The sequence below is a fragment of the Olea europaea genome, chromosome 18, assembly GCF_002742605.1.
Source record: "Olea europaea var. sylvestris chromosome 18, O_europaea_v1, whole genome shotgun sequence".
Classification (NCBI taxonomy): Eukaryota; Viridiplantae; Streptophyta; class Magnoliopsida; order Lamiales; family Oleaceae; genus Olea; species Olea europaea.
Window position 1 is genome coordinate 13,976,567 of NC_036254.1, and position 18,309 is coordinate 13,994,875.

The following is an 18,309-nucleotide window of genomic DNA, read 5'->3' on the forward strand; positions in this document are numbered from 1 at the left end:
CCTTCGAGTGATTTGATTTTCTCCCTGTAATTTTTGATTTCTCTCTTCAATCTTGTGTAGTAGTTGAGAGAAAGTGAGATTCATGAACTCTTGTGTGAGTTCTTGATGTTGAGAAGTGGCTGTGTGCCGTTGTTTTGAGTCGATGAACTGTGTGTTCTTTTGTAACTCGAAGTATTACTGTGTTTTTGGCCTGTGACTTAGTGGATTCGAGCTTATTCCTTTATGGATGATCAACGGGGATTAGGCGTTTGATGCGGTCACCGAACCTCGAGACTTCGGTCGAAAAATCTCGTGTTCTTTACTTTTTTTGTTCAGATCTACTTTATACTTGATTTTTTAGCGTTGAGACTTTTCTGGTTTTGTAATGTTCTTGAACCTATGTACTTTTATTTTTTCCTCCCTCCCTTAATTTCTACATTAATATAAATAGGTTTTTGGTGTGTAATTTCATCACTTCCTAATTATTGATGCTCATTGAAGAAGTAATAACTTCAATAAAATAAACAAATCAACACGAGAAGAACAATTGTGCATCCATATAACAATCGATCCACATATATAAAAGGACAAGATTGATGTCCTATCAAAGAATTGCGTACATTTCAAGATCAATATGCAATGAATTGTAGATCATCATCGCTAGATTGGCGCAAAAGGTTGTGATATTCACAATATAGGTGATTTATAGACACTCATCGCATTCTTAAAGCTTTTCATATAACAAAAAATGAAATATGTACCCAAGGTTCATCGACATTTAACTTACTCATTTTTCATACATTCTTTTCCATTTGTGCTACATGTACATTATAATTTTACATAATGATTTACATACACATAATGTAGTGAAATATAATTATGTCAAAATTTCTTCAACCAAATTGAAAATGAAAAATAAAAATTCCTTGCTCTACATGTAAACTATTATTTAACTGCTCATGTACAAGAATGAAATTAGGAAAAAAAATAATTACGAAATATATTATAGGATTTGTGCTTGGCCAAAACTTAAAGATCAAAAACCCATTAACGCGATCCATAAACCAATGATAACAACATAAAAAATTTCACCCAAAACCCGATATAATATCAACCTATCATGAGCGAAACTCATTCAGCTATTAGATTCTGTTTTACAAAAGGTATGAACAAATTAGACGTAACTCATTAAACAACGAAAACAACATGAATGAAAATCAGCTAATAAACCAGTTTGCCCATTGCTGAGGCTTTAAGCATCAAGAACACACTATATCAATAAATAACCACTAAGAAGGTGAAAGTTACATAAATATAGAGAAGACAGAGTAGTGTCACAGGATTAATGAAACCGAGATCAACAATCACCGAAGAATTCCTTGTGTAAACTTCAACTAATCAACTGCTGATTCCATATGTACCGCGAGTATCTTGTTTAATACTCACTATTAAACAATGGAAATTAGAGGTTGCAAATTATGATTCGGACATTGGCTACATAATTTCTGGTCCTCAGCTATTATTCATGAAAACTAAAACAGTCTGCAACCTCTAGATGATTCACAAGTCGGATAATAGAAGACTGTACAGCTTCAGACTTGGGAGACACGATACTGGGAAGTTCAGGTATGCAAACGGGCAAATATTGATGGCCACTTTCTCGCAAGCGAAAGAGAGTAAGAACAGCCCGGCAAAAAATAAATCTGGAGAGATTTCATTAAAGCATATAAACAATTGTTAGGTTAACCTATTACAAGAATATTTGCAATATAAAGACTGCTACCACTGTAATGACTAATATATTTTATAAGCATGAATATTACATTAGAAGGTCTTAAAAACCATCCCCCGAGAACTATATCTGGTACTTAAGAAGGCTACAAAATCCCTGCGTAGGCTTAAGGAGATAACAATAGAGCACTAAATTTCCAATTTTACATATAGCTAAATTTTATAACGTTGGAGTTTGGTTGAAGCCCCACAAGTTTCCAAGGTATAGCATTCAAGTCCACCCTTTCATCAAATAATTGATATCAGCAGTAAAGAGGACCAACATACAAAGCTATAGCAACAAGGTAAGCTTGCAATTGTTTAGATTCTCTAAAAAAAATTATCAACGTTAATCTGCAAAGCTTCGTGATAGCTTCAAATTATTAATGCTGAAGTCTTAGGAGCATTCATAGAATCTGGATATTAAATATTTGACACCATCAATGTTTAGACAATTTGTAGGAGCCAAAATGACAAGTCTAAATCCGAAGGAGTTTTGTTGATATTGCTTGTAAACTTTATAGACCGAAGTGGTAAATGGAGGGTTTTAATTTTATATTAAAAATTTGTGCAGCTTGAATGCACTTCACTACAATTCTAATTACTAAGACATAACAGGTCCTTTTCATTTTCAGTTCAACTCTAATTTCAGATTCACAGTTCACTGCTTGAAATGCGACATGATATTTTTCAGAACTCAAATGAGTTCGTTTTCAGTTATTGGTTTCTCAATCCTGTCTCCAAGTGATTTGGAAGAAGATGGGTTAAACAGAAGATGAGTACCTAAGAATAAGCCGCCGTAGAAATGGATCCGATAACAGTTGAGCCCAAACCAGATCCAGGGTAGTTGAAGTACAAAGGATCTTCTCCCACTCGGAGAAGGCAGCAGAGATAATACTCTCCAAATCATTGTACATGTCCTGAAAACAAATTCATTAACAAATAAGACAGGATCGAAACTCCTTTCCGAAAAGTTCAATTAAATACACAGTTCACTTACCAGGACATCGTTAGACAAGTTGAAACCAACCAGTTGGCAGAAAGCCTGTAAAGGAACGGTCAAGAAGAAAGTGAACTGACTTCCATTTTGTGCCATATCAGCGTCACTTGGATCCTTGAATGAAGGCCTTTGAGGAGAAAGAAACAAAGCAGCAGGTTCACCCCTTTCTGCTCCATGTAGAACCTGAAGAGCAGTCTACACATCAGCAACTCAGATAGAGAAGTTTTTACCCCTTTTGGACCAAAAGTCGAGAAAAATTCTGGTTCCACGTCAGGCAAGGGGACTCGTGGATTCGAGATTAAGGTTTGTTAGAGCTAAGTAAAATTAAACAAGACAATTAAAACCAACTCCTTAACTATTTTCTACCAAACATTAATCGAGCAAACATATGAGGCACAAATTCAAGTAGGAAGAATGTACCAAAGTACTGTCAACTTCAGTTTAGCAAGTGCTTCATGGGGTAGATTAAACAGAAAATGCCAATATAGGTTGGTATATATCCACCGCAAAGAGGGGTTGTGGGATCAAGAAAGTATTTTTGGTAATTGCCGAGTAAGATAATCACTAGGTCATCATATTTCATACAAGTTATGTTCTTGACAAACAGGATTTAACAAAAGCAAGAACAATGTGATGTAGAATAACATTGATTGTGCCGGAATCTTTTTCTCTCAGAGCTAAAGTCATTTTGCATTTCTTTTATTGTATTTTAAAAAGGTAGCTTGAAATTGGATGAATGATGAAAAGAGATTTACATATTTGACCCCAAATGTAATTGGATAAGGCTTAGCTTCTTGTAGCTGATTACACAATTAGTGCAGTTACTGCAGTAAAGCAGCAACATAGGCAGAAGCAATGACAAGAATTCAACTTTGACCAAATGAATACCATTTAGAGAAAACTTCAGGTGACATTAGTACTAAAACAATGGGGACATAAATTCCTTGATCTAGAAAAAGAGACAATAGATGCTTATTGCATGGCAACGAAATTATCACATTATTGCGTAACATATGGAGTTCTATAACTACCACCAGAGTATACAAATGTGCTCGAAGCCTAAAATGCTGGGAGAAGTTATTCTACAAAATTCTGAAAAACCTGCCTTGAATGCATGGCTGTTATCACTATCTATAATCATAAAAGTAGGTCTTCTGGTAAAAGGAATTATATCGCCAGGATAGAGGAAATTTGAACCTGAAAGACATACGTTTTATTGTAAGAATGAATAAGAAGACAATAACAAGACTATCATGGGAAAAACATTCTCAATAGTATGGAGAATCATAAAGGCTGAGTTTTATATTCCTACCTCCATTTTTGCTGGGACCTAACCACAAATAATTCTGAAAACACTGACTTGAGTCTCCATTCATAGTGACATGATTTTGACACAAACCATTGTTCTGCTCATGATGATTATAAGGAGCATTGGACCTGGCACACTTGCTTGATACACCAGAGCTTTTGATTTCTGAAGTATTATCCGTACCAGCGTCTCCTGCATTCAGATACGATTTCAGTTGTCTAAGATGATGTTAAGCATCTCTCCAGCCTGATTAATTATAAAGTTTAAGCCAAAAGAAACCTGGGGCTGACAAGTATATTAGCATAACACTATCAAGAGGAAGTCCCTCACAAACTGTGGCAATCACCTGTAAATACATGAACAACAGCGGGAAACCCAGACAGTAAATTCATATGAAACGCAAGCAAATAGACTTAATAATAAAATGATCAATATGCATTTAAACTCTCCGTGAAGCCCCTGATCCAAAGCATCAATTATAACATAAAACAGCAAACATCAATTGCAAGATTTCAGCGCTCACAGATATCAACTGTGTCGTTGACGGACGATAGAGAACAGCTTTTTTAGGATTTGATGGCAAAGTTGGATCTAACATATCTGCTGCCAAATTGATGTCTATCAGTCCCGAAACAACTGAATGATCGGACATATTACCATTCTCTCTTGATTCAACAGGATGCTTCTGATAGAAGGATCCACTAGGTTCCCATTCCAAACATTGTAGCATTCTGAAAGTGTCTAAAGTCAGTTCTGCAAATTTTACCTGAAATATTACATAGAGCAATCATTCAGAATAATTATCTTCTCATAGTAAGAATCAGCAATCTAAATACAAATATATACTACCTCAGTTTTGTGATAGCTTGTCAGCACAGCATCTTGGAATTTTAAAAGTCTCTTAGCATGGAATCTGGAAACATATGATAGTGAGGCTGGATAGGAATCAAACATGGCACAGTAACGCAGAGGCTTAATGTTCAAGATGGCTGTATCAGCTTTTGTAAATTGAACAATTTCTTGCACCACCAGCTTCCATTCTTTGAAGTTGGTTCCCTGGGAAATAAAATATACGGTTAACTGCTATAAGTTGGCTAATGTTCAAAATATAGATCCCGTAGAGGAGAAATTAAAATAACTTGGGATATGATAGAAACATTATATCAAGAGTATCTAGATTTTTCCAGGTAAGAAATGGTGTATATGGGAAAAATGCTTATATTTTGAAAAATGAAACCTTCATTTTGGTCTAAAAAGCACCTGAACCCGACAGGCCATTGTATATTGAAACATTTTAAGTTGTTTCCAATAATCTAACAGCTCAGCCACAAATTTCTAGTCATCACGCAGAACCAAACACATCGATGAACATACGATTTCTTTAAATAGATAAATTAGCTTAATTTTTTTATATTTTTATTTCGGCCATGACATAAAAAAAAAATATCAAAAAAATAATCAATTGTAATCAGGAATTCATTAGTCATTGACTACTTCAAATAAACACTATTGTTATATATTAGAGAGCAGAAATTGCTGCCAATGAACAAAATAAACAAACCACTTAAAATTCTTATTCACTTAGAAATAAGTGCGTAGTTTCCTTACTTTAAGTCACACTGCTTGTCAGAAAAGTTGTTTTAGGCTTATGCCTTCAATCTCCCCTCACCCGAGGCTTTCATTGGACGCAAGTTTGAGTGTATTTTGTCAAGGCTAATGCCTCAATTTGCTAGTATATGTTCCTCAACTTACTAATCTTACACCTCAATGATAAGTGATGGGTAATGGAAACTATTCTAAGACGATTACTAGATTATTTTCAAATTAAAGATAGATTAGATTTTAGTAGTTTGATTAACTAGATTTTAGTTACTTTGTGTAGTTGTTATATGTTAAAAGTTATTTTAGTTTCAAGATATTTTCCATTATAAAAGGGAACCTATGTTTTTCAAGTTCACTTTCACAATATTATTTCACGTCCTTAATTCTTAATTCTTCCCTAGAAGTTCTTCTTCTCTCTAATCCTCTCTCTCTATTTTCGTCCTATGTTCTGCATCACTGAGTTTCCTTTCTTTATGACATTCCTGAACAATTTCCTAGATAACAAACCTAAAGGCTTTCTACTGATATCAATAATGATGATGGTGCAGATATTGATTCTAGACACAAATCGATATTGACCTTAATACGGAACTGGAAATGATAAATATTAGGAATGGGCTAAGTGTGGATATCATGCTAGAAATAGGCCGATATTATATTACCTTCAATTTGAATTAGCGAAGGTGATGTTTCCTTGCATAATGTGGATTCCAAACATTTATGATTGAATGTCAATCAAAGAGTAGGCGAGGTGTGCGCTCATTTGTCTTGCATATTCTAGTTATTTTATTAATGGTTTCAAATTCTTGGGCTATTTTTTCATAATCTAGAATGTTTTACAGATTTTTTTTTTTTTTTAAATTTTATCTTACTGCTTTTAAAAAGAAAAGGAAGTGACTTGGCAAAACCATTGTAAATGGGGAAAGATAACAAAGAATTATATTACTAAATTACTGATTCAAGATCTTAACATTAGCTACTTGATTGATCTACTCCATGTTTGTATGTAAATTAGACTTCTAATTTGGTTAATCTATTTTATAAGGCATTTGATGAGGACATCCCAGTTTTATTACTTTAGTTGGACGACATTTAATTATTTTAGTTGGACTTTTATTTCTTAGTTGGACTTGGGTTATTTTATTTTTATGGACTTGTGTAATAAGTTTGGCCCTATTAGGGCTGTAAGCAAAAACCGCAAAATCGGAAAACCGAACCGAAATCGCATTTTAGAAACCGTCGATTTGGTGCCACGCGGACCCGGTCAACGAAATGGTTTTGAACCAAACCAAACCGGTCAAAATGGTTTGGTTTAGGTTTGAGAATTTTAATTTCGGTTTAAAACCAAACCGGACCGGCGAAAAAATATATAAAAATTAAAAAATTAAAAAATTAAAAAATAATTTTTTTTGAAATTTTAAGACTTTAAGTGGGCTATAAGACCATAAATAATACATAAAGTCATAAACCCGACCCGACCCAATCTGACGGATTAAAGAAAAAAAAAAGAGGAAAGATAAAGTCATAAAACCCAAACAGGCAAAAGTTACAAAGCCCTAAAAGTCTAGAATAAAATTTCCAAGTTTCTCCGTCTCTCACTCTCTGACTCTCTCCGCCGAGTCGCCGACGCCGCTGACTCTCTTCTTGGAATTTTGCAGATTATTTTTGCTGATTTGATTTGATCCATACTGGCTCATCTTGATTTTCCTTTTCTCTTGGGGTTTCAAAGGTAATTTTTCTTACTGTTGTTGCTTATAATCGTATTTCCTTTAGATTACACGTTTTTAGAGATAATTTGTTAGCTAAACATAGAAATTATGTTGAATCCTCATCTTCTGTTGATTGCCTGTTTTTCTGTGGAAATGTTATTAATTCAATTTTTTGTTTTGGGTGAGATTCAAAATGGGTATTAATTCGTTTTCTGTTATTATTTCATTTTCTACGAGTATCAAACCATGTGATCTGTCATATTCTATGTTAATGTCACCGACTCACCAAACTTGGAAGATATCTGATATATTTGTGTAAAATCATGCTTTAATCTATTGGGTTGTTATGTTGATCTTTCACTCGAATTGGTTTGTGGTGAATGGTTTAATTTCAACACAACCTCGATCTAAGATTCTGTCAGCCTTATCTCCATTATCTTCTTGTGCAGGGTCTTCCTTGTTTAACTGTTTTTGGGTGATTGAAATTCTGAAATTCATCTATTAATGATTAATCTTGCCATCCATGTTTAACTGTTCAAGCCTTCAAGGAATCTAACAGCAAGTGAAGTGAGCAATTGTTCTAAGGTGAGCAATTTTTGAGTACTTTTAATCTTTTATTATAAGGTGTGAACTGTGATTGGGTCATCAATTTTGGAACATTGTCACATTGTCATTTGATTTCATTTTCTTTGTTTTATTTTTTGATTTTAAGTTAATAAATTTAGTTCTTCAACATGAAAATTAGAACTTTCTTGTGCGGCCATGACAACGTGTTTGCCTTTGTCAATTGTGTCTGGAAGTAAAATTAAATGTATGGATGTTGTATTGATTATGAGTATTATTTATAGTAGTTATATAGACAGATGGATAGAGTTAGAAGAGGATTAAAATTCTAATAGATTTAGGTACTTTCACTATCTCCACGTGTCTGTCATTCATCCTTTCTCAATTTTGTGCATAACTTGTTTACTAGTTTACTCGTTAAAAGAGGATTAAAATTCTAACTTAAAAAAATTTGGAAACTACTTTTTGCTCAGGAGAATGTTCTATTTCACTAGTATACATTTAAATGCAACCTCCTGCTCACAAAAAATAATTACTACTCTAGCGGGCTTCCAAGTTCACAAGTTGATATCCACTTGGTAATCAAGTATTCTTTCAGAAAAAATTAAACACTGATTAATTCAATTTCTTAGCTATTTATATCCATATACATGCATAGACAATATAATGTTTTTTTAAATCACACATATGCGCCTCCGATTTTTAGTTTGTTTTACTTCAATTTTGTTTCTTATGGATGATCCAGGAATTCAACTACGCCAGCTATATACTGCGTATCTTGGTTTATTGTTGTTCAGGGGGAAGATTTAGCCCCTGTTGACATATTGGCATATCTATATTTTAATCTGCTATTGTTAGAATCACAAATATGGATCATGTTGACCTTTCTGAAGAAGAAAATTATCTTGAGCCAAATGTAGCTGTTGATAGTGTAGAAGTTGATCAATACCCAGATTCCACTAAGGGTAAAAAGGGAGTTAAAAGATCTGATGTTTGGGATCATTTTAAACTGCATGATGAAAAGGCAGAGTGTATTTACTGTGGGCAACTTTACAAGTATGGCAACAAAAATGCAGGGACTAGTACATTGCGAAACCATATCGAGTGCTTATATAAGAAATATCCATATAGGGTTCCAGAGAAAAAACAAAAGACTATGAGTTATTACACTAAATCTAAAAATGATGTTTTAGAAGGCATTACTAGTTCTGGACAAGTTGTTAAGTTCACTCAAAAAGGGACTAGAGAAATGATTGCTAAGTACTTCTTATTGGCAGAGTTATCATTTAGACATGTACAAGATGAAGGTTTTCGATTATATACAAAGTATTTTTTTCCAACATTTGAATTTCCTTCAAGAGTTACAGTGGCAAAAGATATATATCAATTGTACCTTGATGAAAAGAAGAAACTGAAGAAAGAATTGAGTAGACATAGGGTTTGTTTAACTACTGATTGTTGGACATCCATCGAAAATATTAGTTACATGTGTTTGACTGCTCATTGGGTTGATGATGATTGGATCCTTCAAAAACATATTATAAGCTTCATTCAAGTCCCCAGTCATAAGGGTAATATGGTGGCTAAGGAGTTAATTTCTTGTTTTCATGATTGGGGAATTAAAAAGATTTTTTGTGTGACTGTCGATAACGCCTCATCTAATGATGTTGCAATATCGAAATTGAAAGAGAGTTTTCAGGAGACTAAACATGGTCTAATTCTTGATGGAGAAATGCTTCATATGAGGTGTTGTCTCATATTCTCAATCTCATTGTTTGTGATGGTCTAAAAGAAATTAGTAGTTCTATTTCATCAATTCGCAATGCTGTAAGGTTTACTAGGTCTTCCCCGGCACGATTGAAAAGGTTCAGGGAGAGTTGCAAGGAGGTTAACATCGAATCTCGAGCTTTGTTGTGTTTAGATGTGACTACTAGATGGAATTCTACCTACTTGATGTTAGACACTGCAATGAAATTTAGAAAAGCATTTGGTGCTTTAGAAAGTGATGCAAATTACACAAAGTACTTTGATGAAGAGAGAAGAAGCGATGAAAGAAGTGGTTCACCCACTCCATTCGATTGGGATCAAGCACAAATTTTTGTGAAGTTTCTTAAAACATTCTATGATATGACATTGAAAGTTAGTGGCTCTTTATATGTAACATCTAACACTTTTTTTCAAGAGCTTTGTGAAATTCATGGGGAGTTGAATGAATTGGCTAAAGATCCTAATAGTTTGATGGGAAAAATGGCTATTAGCATGCGAAGAAAACATGATAAGTATTGGGGCAATCATGAAAAGTTTAATGATTTGTTATTCATAGCAACAATTCTTGATCCGAGATGCAAGTTGGAATTACTTAAAGTTGGCTTTGAAATCATGTATAATGAAGAAATTGCTAAGAAAATGTTAGTAAAAGTAGAAAATTCAATTCATAGGTTATATAACTGCTACAAGGAAATGATGCCTCCACCATCAAATGAGATGTCTCAAACTAGTAGTCAAAGTCAACAACCTACTTTGGTTATTTCTAGACCCATCCCTTCAATCTTTAAAGCGAGACTTAATCGAGATGCTAGGTTGGAGAAAAATGATTTGGTAGATTACTTGTCCGACCGATGTGATGATTTGACTGAGGAGCCATTCGACATTTTGATGTGGTGGAGAATAAATGCTCCTAAGTATAAAATTGTCTCCCAAATTGCCAAAGATGTATTAGCGATTCAAATTTCTACAGTTGCTTCTGAGTCTGCATTCTCAACTGGAGGTCGGATACTTGATTCCTTTAGGAGTTCATTAGGTGCACGGATGGTTGAGGCTTGTATATGTGGAAAGAATTGGTTGCAAACTAAGAAGGAACCTATAGTGCTGCGCCAATATTTAGATGAAGTGGAGGCATTGGATGATTCAATTAAAGTTGTGGCAGGTGATTCATATTTTCTATTACCATATTTTTTAAGATTCTCTTATCTATCTAGTATCTAATACTATGATCATGTAATGAATGCATTTGTTTGACTATGCAGACGATGAATCATGCGTGACAACAATTGATGTTTGAGTATATGCGAGAAATTGAGTTCGTAACAACATACAACCGTAAGCTTGTATAATTGTTATGTTTAGATATTATAAATAACTTCTTTAATATTGTGGTTGGTTATTCTCTCTGTCTAATCAATAGCCTTTTTTCTTGCAGATATGATCACGATTTGGACATCATTCATGTTTTTGGCTTTATAATTAATTTAGTAGACTTATTGTAACGGTATCGTAATGCCATTAGCTTAAAAATGGCGAACAAAAAACTATGTTTAAGTTTATTGTGATTTTTCTTTGATTTAGTTGGTACTTAAATTTATAGTAGATATATCTAGTTTGTTTCAGATTTATTGTTAGTAACTAGTAAGATATAAATATATATTGAATTAATGGCGTAAAAGTAGACAGGTAAAAAAATATACGGGGAAACCGGCGGTTTAAAACCGGACCAAACCGTTAGGTTTAGGTTTGAGTTTTTTTCAAACCGTTTAAAATGGTTTGGTTTAGGTTTGGGTTTTTTCCAAACTGGTTTAAACGGTTTGGTTTGAAAATTTGTCAAAAACCGGTAAAACCGGACCGCTTACACCCCTAGGCCCTATCTCTCAATTTATTTTTTTTAGGTCTGCAGTACTTTCACTCACTGCAACCACCGACCTTCACCCTACAATCAGTCACCCATTCAAAGTGATAACTCCAACCACCAACTGGAAACCCGATTCTAATCGCCGGACGTTTCTCCCACCTACAGTTGTCCCTCGCGTCAGCCATAGTCAATACCGGCCAATCTCTTTGTTGCCGGCCAATCCATAACAGCACGCCGTGCCTTTTCAATTGGGAGAATGTGGGTATATGATTTTCAACCTGGGCCTTATCAATTGGGCCGTGATTAGTCTGGGTTTTGATATTGTGGACTTGGAGTTTGATTTTCATTTTTTGCTGTAATTTGGGCATGATATTATAATACAAGTTTAGTTGCCAAAAAAAAAAAAAAAGAGATCTAGAATTTTTGAGAGTTTTCTAACATTATTTTACAGGTTTATTTTAGTTGACTGATCAGTACCGCACCTCGACGAACACGAAATTTTCTGTCTTGGCATTTCAGAGTTTAGTAGTTCAAAAAGTGGAGACATTCGACCTTAGGACAACTCAGGCCAACTGAACTCAGGGAGTTCCTGCTCCTATCTATTTTACTTGACACTATTTCTTTATTTTAGAATTGCATAAGTTAATTCTTTATGTGCTAGCCCTTTGACAATTTTTGCCTTAAATCTATTTGAGTGAAATTCACGATCGAACTCCCATTGCTTTCTCGTTTACCACACGTGACTAAGCCTATCATTTGTACCTTTGCTTTTTATTTTATTTGCATTAGTATTATTAGCTTGCGATCGGACCATACGTAATCTCAATTTTTATTTAAGTTAACAAATAAAATAAAATAATAATGTAACAATAGAAAAATTTCAATCACTATTTCGCTTGTTGGCACTCGTTGGTTGTTGATCTCAGTAGGCACTTCACTTAGCTTGTGTTACCGTGTATGCAATTGTGTAGTGGTCGTGTTACTGCCTCTAGCTCTAGTACCCTTGCCATGGACCCTTCCCAAATTGAGGCCCTCACCTGAAAGTTGGCGCAGTTACAAAATCAACTAATGGCTGTCCAAACTGAGGTAGCCGCTACTCGTGAGGAGAATAGAGCCCTAACTGTTAGGTTGAACACTCTTGACCCAACCTCATATTTGACCAAAGCTGAAAAGTCTGAGACTTCCATTAATAGACCTCATCGTCGTCCACAAAGTGGTCGACACCACGCCCGACATGACCGTAGGGAAGGAAATCAGGCTCGTGGGCGAGAGCGAGAGCGAGAGCGAGAATATTACCGTCATGGTACACCATCTCCCCCTCGCCACGAGGAGCGCCTCTTTCGAAACATTAAGTTAAATGCTCCTACATTTGACGGTTGTCTAGATCCTAGTGTATTCAATCAATGGGTTAGAGATATGGATCGTTTCTTTGCCCCGGAAGAGCGGAGGGTACAATTTTCCAATTTGAAGTTAACTGGCACTGCTCAACTCTTTTGGGAAAGTGTCGAAAACCTCCTGGAGAGGCGTCATACTCCCCCTGTTAGGAGCTAGGATGAAATGAAGCGTCGTCTTCAAGAAAAATATTTACCTCAATCTTATAGGGGCAACTTGTTGGATCAATGGAACGCACTTACACAAAGTAGTCGGCCTGTGACCGAATATGTTGTTCAGTTTGATGAGTTTCGAATGAAATATCAGGTCGTTGAGGATGAGGTCATGGCTTTGAGTAGGTTTAGACAAGGCCTAAGAGACGAACTTAGGCGTGAGCTTGTTCTTAGAGGTGTCACCACTCTTGACCACGCCTACTCTTTCATTCGGGATTACGAGTTAGTGACTAGGACACCGTACAGAAATCGTAGTGACTCCCGCACTGCGACCTCTTCTGCATCCACTCCATCCCCTAAGTCTATTCTAGGACCTCCTCCTTCTAATACCATCCCTACATCGGATAGCAAAGGTAAAGGTTCTGAGGTTTCAAGAACGCCCTCTCGTTTGCAATGCTTCAACTGTAAGGGTTTTGGTCAAATTGCTTCTAAGTGTCCTAGCCGAGCCCTGGTTTTGGAGGAGCGTGAAGGTATAGTTGACGAGCCACTAGAGGACCAGGTTTATGAGCCTAAATTAGAAGAGTTTGATGACTTGGAGGATAGTGCAGATACCTTCTTAGGTTGTATTCAGGCTAGTCCCCTTATCCCACATACACCTAGAGTCGGTGTCGTCTGTTGCACTCTTACCTAGCCTAGAGATGCCAATGATTGGCGCCGTCATGCCATCTTCCACACTTACATCAAGATTAATAATAAGGGCTGTAAAGTTATTGTGGATAGTGGCAGCTGCATTAATGCGGTTTCGATGGCTACTGTATCCCGTCTAGGGTTGAAGTCTGTCCCTAACCCTCAGCCATACAGTGTCTCTTGGGTTGATACCTCCTCTATAGCTGTCAAGGAGCGTTGTTTAGTCCCTATCCAGTTTCTCGCGTTGTTTAGTCCCTATCCAGTTTCTCGGGCACATCATCTTGGGATGACCTTGGTTATTTGACCTAGATGTAACCATCTATGGTCGATCCAATTCCTGCTCCTTCGTGTTTAATGGAAAGAAGATTCACTTTAACCCACTGCCCCCAAAGCCTGTTGGCCCACTGGAAACGAAGAAAAGTGTGGAACGAAAGGGATTGCACATCATTAGTCCTACAGAGTTTGAGCGTACACTTGTTGGTGACTTAGTTGTGTTCGCTTTGGTGGTCATGGAAGTTCCATCCCACTCCACAAGAGAGAGCCTTGTTGAAGTCCAGTCGATCCTCCAAGAGTTTCGAGACGTCTTTCCGGAGGACCTACATGATCATCTACCTCCACTAAGGGATATTCAACATGCCATAGATTTCGTCCCAGGGGCATCCCTCCCAAATTTGCCTCATTATAGGATGAATCCTACCGAGCACGCTGAACTTCAAAGGCAAGTAGATGACCTCCTTCACAAAGGATTCATTCGTGAGAATTTAAGCCCGTGTGCTGTCCCCGCCCTATTGACACCCAAAAAGGATGGCTCTTGGAGGATGTGTGTGGATAGTCGCGCGATCAATAGGATTAAGGTGAAGTATCGTTTTCCCATTCCTAGACTTGATGATATGTTAGATATGATGGTTGGTGCCATAATCTTTTCAAAGATTGATCTGAAGAGTGGATACCATCAGATTCGAATTCGCCCAGGTGATGAGTGGAAGACCGCGTTTAAAACGAAAGATGGTCTTTATGAATGGCTGGTCATGCCTTTTGGGTTAAGTAATGCGCCAAGTACCTTTATGCAGGTAATGACACAAACTCTCCGACCTTTCATGGGAAAGTTTCTTGTTATCTACTTTGATGATATCCTTATCTATAGTAAGACTAAGGAGCAACATCTTGACCACCTGACACAGGTCTGCTCTACCCTTCGTGCAACTAATCTGTATGCTAACATCAAGAAGTGCTCTTTCTTCACCGATACAGTCGTTTTTTTAGGTTTCATTATCTCTTCGACTGGAGTATCTGCTGATCCTGCTAAGGTTCAGGCGATTATTGACTGGCCTGAGCCTAATGCTATTTATGACGTCAGAAGCTTTCACGGCTTGGCTACATTTTACCGTCGTTTTATTAAGGGGTTTAGCACTATTATGGCGCCTCTCACGGAGTGCATGAAAAAAGGAGAGTTTCGTTGGACACAAGAGGCGGCTAAGGCCTTTAAGTTAGTCAAGAGGCGAATGACGGAGGCTCCTGTTATGCGCCTTCTCGACTTTTCCAAAGTCTTTGAAGTTGAATGTGATGCCTCCGGGGTGGGTATAGGCGGAGTCTTGAGTCAGGATCGTCACCCAGTTGCCTACTTCAGTGAGAAGTTAAATGAAGCCAAACAGCGGTACTCAACTTATGATAAGGAACTATATGCGGTGGTTCAGACTTTGCGCTATTGGCGTCACTATTTGTTGCCCCAGGAATTTGTCCTTTATTCGGATCACGAGGCCCTCCGTTACCTCAACTCCCAGAAAAGATTAAGTTCTAGGCATGGTCGTTGGGTCTTACAGGCCTATTAATTTGTTTTAAAACACAAGAAGGGCGTGGAAAACCAAGCAGTTGACGCACTAAGTCGTCGTGTCTCCCTTTTGTCGATCATGAGTAAGGTTATCGGTTTTGAAAGATTTAAGGAGGATTACGAGGCATGTCCCGATTTTAAAGATATCTTTCTTAATTTACAAAGGGGACAATCAGGCGCCATAGATGGCTTCCGACTTGAGGAGGGTTATCTCTTTAGAGCCAATAAATTGTGCATCCCTCGAACTTCAGTGCGAGATTTCATCGTGTGGGAAATTCATGCGGGAGGGTTAACCGGTCATTTTGGACGTGATAAGACCATAGAGGAAGTTGAACGTCAATTCTATTGGCCTAACTTGAAGAAAGACGTAGCTAAGATTGTTAGTACTTATAACACTTGTCAATTGAGTAAGCAGAAGAAGCAGAACACAGGTCTAATTTAGTGTTAGGACTTCCACGCACCCCAAAGAAGCATGATTCTATTTTTGTGGTTGTCGATCGCTTCTCAAAGATGCCTCATTTTATCCCCTGTAGCAAGACGTCGGATGCGTCCAAGGTTGCCATGTTATTCTGTAATGAAATTGTCAAATTGTATGGGCTTCCCAAAACCATCGTGTTTGATAGGGACGTTCGCTTCACAAGCCATTTTTGGAGAACTTTGTGGCATAAGATGGGTACCAAATTGAAATTTTCTAAGGCTTACCACCCTCAGACTGACGGTCAAACTGAAATAGTTAATCGAAGTCTTGGTAACCTATTACGTTGTCTGGTCCGGGAAAACCTTCGAAATTGGAATTTGATCCTTCCTGTAGCTTAAATTGCGTATAATAGCTCCATAAATCGTTCATTAGGTATGAGTCCATTTGAAGCCGTTCATGGGTACAAGTCTAAGAAACCGTTAGATCTCATCCCTATGTCCCCACAGGTTAGAGTGTCAGTATCAGCCGAAGCATTTAAACAATATCTTCGTAACTTGCATATTGAGATCAATAAACAACTTGAAGCTAGTAATGCAAAATATAAACTCCACGCTGATTTGCACAAATGACATGTTGAGTTTAACATTGGGGATTACGTTATGGTTCGCATTAGGCCAGAGCGGCGTCTACATGGACCCACCTCCAAATTACAAGCTCGTAGTGCTGGTCCTTTTAAAATTTTAAAGCAGGTCGGTCCAAATGCATATATTGTTTACATTCCACCACACCTTGGTTACCACCCTACTTTTAATGTTGAGGACCTTGTAGCTTATAAAGGCCATTTCATTCCCTCAGATGATCCTCTGTCATCTCCTTTTGTGAACCTTGATCCTGATTCTTTGGCCCCTTCTAACCCACTACCATCTCTCATAGCACACAAAAAAAATTGATGCTATTTTAGATGAAGAAACTGTGTTCTCTAATGATGGAAAGGCTCAGCGCTTCCTTGTTCGTTGGGTTGGTCGACCAAATTGTGACTGTGCATGGATCTCCAGGGAGACACTACAACAATTGGATCCAGATTTATTAGAATTTTATCGAAGTCAGCAAGATTTTCATTGGCCTAGATCGCCTCCCGTCCTCCCGAGGGGAGTTGGTGAGGACACCAAGTTCAGATCGCTACTGACGCATTTCTACAGACGCCGGAAGATGCTTGCCCAACCACTCAGCTTATGGTTGGGAGATTGACAGAAGCCTATAGTGATATAGCCACTCGACAGGGTTGAGTTTTCTCTCCCACCCCAGGAGAATCGATGAGGACATCCCAATTTTATTACTTTAGTTGGACGACATTTAATTATTTTAGGTGGACTTTTATTTTTTAGTTGGACTTGGGTTATTTTATTTTTATGGATTTGTGTAATGGGCTTGGCCCTATCTTTCAGGTTTTTTTTAGGTTTGCAGTATTTTCAGTATTTAAACCTATTTTACATTGTAATTGGGATGATGAATTGATTAAATAAAAAGTCGGCTACAACCCCCGTTTTTCCTCTCTTCTTCTTCCTCCCTGTCTCTGTGTTCTCCTCCCCCCGCAGTTCCCCTTCTTCCCTCCCCCTCCCCCCCCCCCCCCCCCCCCCCGGTTCCCCTTCTTCTCTTCTCCTCCCTTCTCCTTCTTCTTTCTTTCTTATTCATCCTACATCAGCATTCTTCGAATGTTTCATGATTTTTTATAATTTTTGTGCTTTTATTTTTCTGTATATTACTTAATTGGCTTGCCTCACGGCCTATGCCTCGTGTGACGGAGGTTGGTTATAAGCCTCTATGTTCAATTGAACCTTCTTAAATATCGACTACATCAAACAATACTAAGAAGATGCACTAGACTGAAAGGGAGCACTGCCCATCATGTGGCTCACCTAGGAAATCTCAAAAGTTCTTTGCTGAAATTAAATTTAAAATTTTCTGGTATGCTACAATTTAATCTTTAGAACAAGAAATTGCATATTAATGCCTAACACCAGTGGTGGGCCTATGTTTATTTATTTATTTTTTCAGATATTGCCTGGTTTAGTTAGGGTCCACTAGAATCGTAGGCTAAGTTCTAATATCATTCACCTTTCTAAAGAAATTAAAGAGGGTTGAGAAACTACCCCCTTCTGGGCTTTGTTGGGTGTGGGATGGGAGCAACTTCCAGTACATCCATTATTGGTTCCATATTCCCCAACTCATTTTCTCCTAGGGGCATCTAAACATCAAAACTCTTCCAATTACCCC

General features: G+C 37.2%; 1 protein-coding gene across 2 annotated transcripts in view; it reads right to left on the reverse strand.

Annotated features, from left to right (window-relative positions):
- Positions 1 to 1,082: 1,082 nt before the first annotated feature.
- LOC111367548 (protein SCAI-like) overlaps positions 1,083 to 18,309 on the reverse strand; it is an 18,682-nt gene continuing 1,455 nt past the window's right edge. For both annotated transcript variants that reach the window (XM_022988485.1, XM_022988486.1), the window contains 8 exons: positions 4,908 to 5,114; positions 4,582 to 4,824; positions 4,338 to 4,404; positions 4,062 to 4,250; positions 3,855 to 3,946; positions 2,750 to 2,932; positions 2,533 to 2,669; positions 1,083 to 1,682 (listed from right to left, as the gene is read on the reverse strand). In XM_022988485.1, coding sequence (XP_022844253.1) covers positions 1,499 to 1,682; positions 2,533 to 2,669; positions 2,750 to 2,932; positions 3,855 to 3,946; positions 4,062 to 4,250; positions 4,338 to 4,404; positions 4,582 to 4,824; positions 4,908 to 5,114 — 1,302 coding nt within the window. In that variant the 3' untranslated portion in view covers positions 1,083 to 1,498. The remainder of the gene's footprint in view (positions 1,683 to 2,532; positions 2,670 to 2,749; positions 2,933 to 3,854; positions 3,947 to 4,061; positions 4,251 to 4,337; positions 4,405 to 4,581; positions 4,825 to 4,907; positions 5,115 to 18,309) is intronic.